This window comes from Capra hircus, chromosome 9 (assembly GCF_001704415.2).
Source record: "Capra hircus breed San Clemente chromosome 9, ASM170441v1, whole genome shotgun sequence".
Classification (NCBI taxonomy): Eukaryota; Metazoa; Chordata; class Mammalia; order Artiodactyla; family Bovidae; genus Capra; species Capra hircus.
In genome coordinates, this window is record NC_030816.1 from 10,354,080 (window position 1) to 10,357,338 (window position 3,259).

The 3,259-nt window shown below is 40.1% G+C and overlaps 1 protein-coding gene across 6 annotated transcripts in view; it reads left to right on the forward strand.

Moving 5' to 3' along the window:
* Window positions 1-2,820, forward strand: part of DOPEY1 (dopey family member 1) — a 114,402-nt gene extending 111,582 nt beyond the window's left edge. For 2 of the 6 annotated variants that reach the window (XM_018052920.1, XM_018052921.1), the window contains 2 exons: window positions 437-496; window positions 2,209-2,820. In XM_018052920.1, the coding sequence (XP_017908409.1) occupies window positions 437-496; window positions 2,209-2,514 (366 nt within the window). In that variant the 3' untranslated portion in view covers window positions 2,515-2,820. Of the gene's footprint in view, window positions 1-436; window positions 497-2,208 lie in introns of those variants that run through there. The other 4 variants (XM_018052919.1, XM_018052923.1, XM_018052924.1 and 1 more) reach the window with 4 other exon arrangements.

Consider the following 3,259-nt stretch of genomic DNA (forward strand, 5'->3'; position numbering starts at 1 on the left):
AAGCAGCTCTTAAACCACATTCCACAGACTACAGAGGTGGAATGGGGGACAGTGATTTCAAAGGTGGTTATATTCAAAGGACATACAGAACTTGATTTAAAATCAAGTCGTTTCTTTGGGAGACTAATAAGTAACAGAACGGAGATGAAGGTGAAAGTTGAATCCAGAGTGTAGGAGCACACTTGGGTACCTTCATTTTGATATTGCAGGGTCTGAAAAAATAATCCTGACAAGAAATCCAGAAGCTATGCGGTTATAGGTACATTGTCATCCCTCTGTCTCATAGTAATGAGTTTTTATAGAACTCCTCCCACAAAATAAAAATGTTTTATTGGAAAGCATTTTCTCATCCAAAACGCCTTAAAACAAGGTCTTCATGGCCAAGTCCACTTTTCAATGGAGCAAAGGCTATGAGTTCTAATCTTTCCTTCCACAGGACAAGGAGGAGGACTTTAAGACAGTGATTTTGGAGGGATTGGAGATGGCCAGTCATCAGGTGAGGGTGGCTTTTTGATGCTTGTGATATGGCAGCAAAAGTTGCCACATCTGGACCAAATCTTGAGACACAAACCCAGGTCTGGATTTCAGCAGTCCAGGAGAGGTGAAACAGGAAGGAAGTCTTTCCAGTGCAGACTGTCGAAGTGAAAGGAGAAGTCGTTCACGTGGAAACATGTTTGACTTTTTAAATTTTATTTATTACTGAGGCAGTGATTTAGTTCTGATTAAGAAGAACAGAAACACTAAAACAAGTGCACTCTTCTTGGTCAAGAGCTTTTTAGTAAAAAAGTCCTATTAAAAGTACCTCTTGGCAGGAATATAATCAAAAGGTTATACCATAGTTCCTTACATTTGGAAATCAGCTGTGTAGACGGTTCAAGCATATTACTTGTTTCCCTTCAGACTCAGTTCATCTCTGCAGACTCTTAAATGGCTATTGAATCACACTTGGATTTAGGGCAGTTTAAAGTGGTGTAGTTGCCAGTCCCAGGACTGTCATTAAAGCCAGCATTACTAGGTGAGAGGAAAGGAAAGTGATTTTGTACTAAGAAATAAACTGATAGCTGCTTTTTTTTTTTTAATTTGGCCATAGATAAAGAACAAAATGATCTTTTCTTATTTGTTCCTAGACTTCTGAGAAAGGAAAATAGATTCAAACAGGATTTTCTTTTAAAATAGCAAACTCTGTTAAGCACACAAGAAAATAAGCTGGATTTTGCATCTGCTTCTCCACTAGGAAACTAGTGATATTAAAATACTAAGTAAACAATGAAAGTTTCTCAGCAACATCTTAGAAGGCAAACCCCATTTGTTAACAAATATGAGAAACTATAATCGTGCTTCCTAAGTCCCACTTGATATTTTTTTCTACTTGTTGTTTTCATTGTCTTTACTCAGTATGTTTTCCCATGTATGATTCTGCCCCAGTTCAGACATCTTCAGATCTCTCAGAACATTCTCTAGATAGACTAATGTCTACAACTGTATTTGTATAATTTAGTTGGCTTCTCAAATTAACTGCTTATGTAAATTACTGCTTGTACTTGGTGAACAGTCTTCACATACATTCTCATCTGACTTTTCTGCTGCCCCATTTTATAGGTTGCATCTTGCCCACAGTAAGGACATGGCAGAGCAGGATACCAGCCCTGGAGTAACTGCCTCCAGGGCCAGCTTTCCTTCCCCATGTGGTTTACAAGCTAGAAGCACATAGCAGGTCTCTCCTTGGAGTGCCTTTCCTTTCTCTGTGTGGTAGTAATTATTCATCAGACTCTGCTACTGTCTTGTGGCAGGCTTAAGCCTTCTGGCCACAATGTAATTGACTGATGTACTAACAGTGACATGTATGAGACCTTCCATCCCTTCTTCTGTGGTCATTTTATGACCTAGTCCTCGGATACTTTAGTGGGAGTCCAGAAATCTGGGAGCTTTTTGAGTATATGCAAAGCACAAGATGAACTTTAGTATTTGTCTATATGCAAAACCAATTCCGCTAATAACTAAGCTTACTTGTGCATTCTAGATGGAAAAATCTTACTACACTGTACAGTTAATAATTGGCACCAGAAGGCCTCAGTCAGAAGCAGGTGTTTTAGCAAGTCTGGAATAGAGACTTAATGTCATCATTTGTATTCATTTCTTAACTCTGTTTAAGTTTTCTCACAGACTAAGGCCTTCTGTTGCTAACAGTTGCCTCTCTGTTTTCTGCAGAAAAATCCGGAGGAGGACAACTCAGGGAGAGCGCTGGGCTGGGAGCCGGGGCACTTGCTGCTCACCATCTGCACTGTGCGCAGCCTCGAGCAGCTCCTGCCGTTCTTCAATGTGCTTAGCCAAGTCTTCAATAGCAAAGTCACCAGCCGATGCGCAGGACACTCAGGGAGCCCCGTCCTCTACTCCACCACCTTCCCCAACAAGGACATGAAGCTGGAAAACCACAAACCATTTTCCAGCAAAGCTAGGCAAAAAATAGAAGAGATGGTAGAAAAAGATTTTCTGGAAGGGGTGGTAAAAACTTGACCACCACAAGTGGTTCCATTTCGTTTAAATGTAATTATTTAAAACAAACATTTGCTTCGAGTTGTATAGTTTTTTTTTGTTTTTTGGTATGTAACAAAACATGTTTCAGGTTGTATTTAATTTAAATATTTGTAAATAAGAACAAATGTCTGACTGTGGCCTGAATCAAGTTTAAATAACTGTGGGCTCATATTGATTATGGTGCCTAAGAGAGATCTATATAGTCCACTCTAGTCCATTGTTTTATTGTCCTGAGTTGTCTTAAATCTGCCAAATACACACTGCACATTTTTTCTATTCGTTTCAGGCTTTGTTTAATTTAGATGGGTTGGAGACTCTTTTGCTTTGTCTTATTAACCACATTCTAGTATAAAAATGGTGTCACTTCTCTGTCAGAGGCTTGGTAATGTCTTACAGCCAGTTTCTCGCACTTACCTTCACTAAGAGGAGTAGAGAAAACTGAGGCCTGGCCCATGCATCCTTGTAAGTACTTGTAGCACAGGCATCTCCACCTCAGTACAGAGCAGAGGTCCACAGCCTCACAGTCACCCCTCTGAGTTCCCGCTGATGTTAACTCAAGAGGTAAGTATATAAGAACTGCTTTGAAGACTCTGCTATGAGAAAAACTGGTTGTATTTGTATTAAGTCTTCTCCACCCTGCCCAGTTGTATCAGCAGTGGTGACTACCAGGACTGCAAAATGACATCATGGGGAGGTAACATCGATGGAAAAGACATCACAGGAG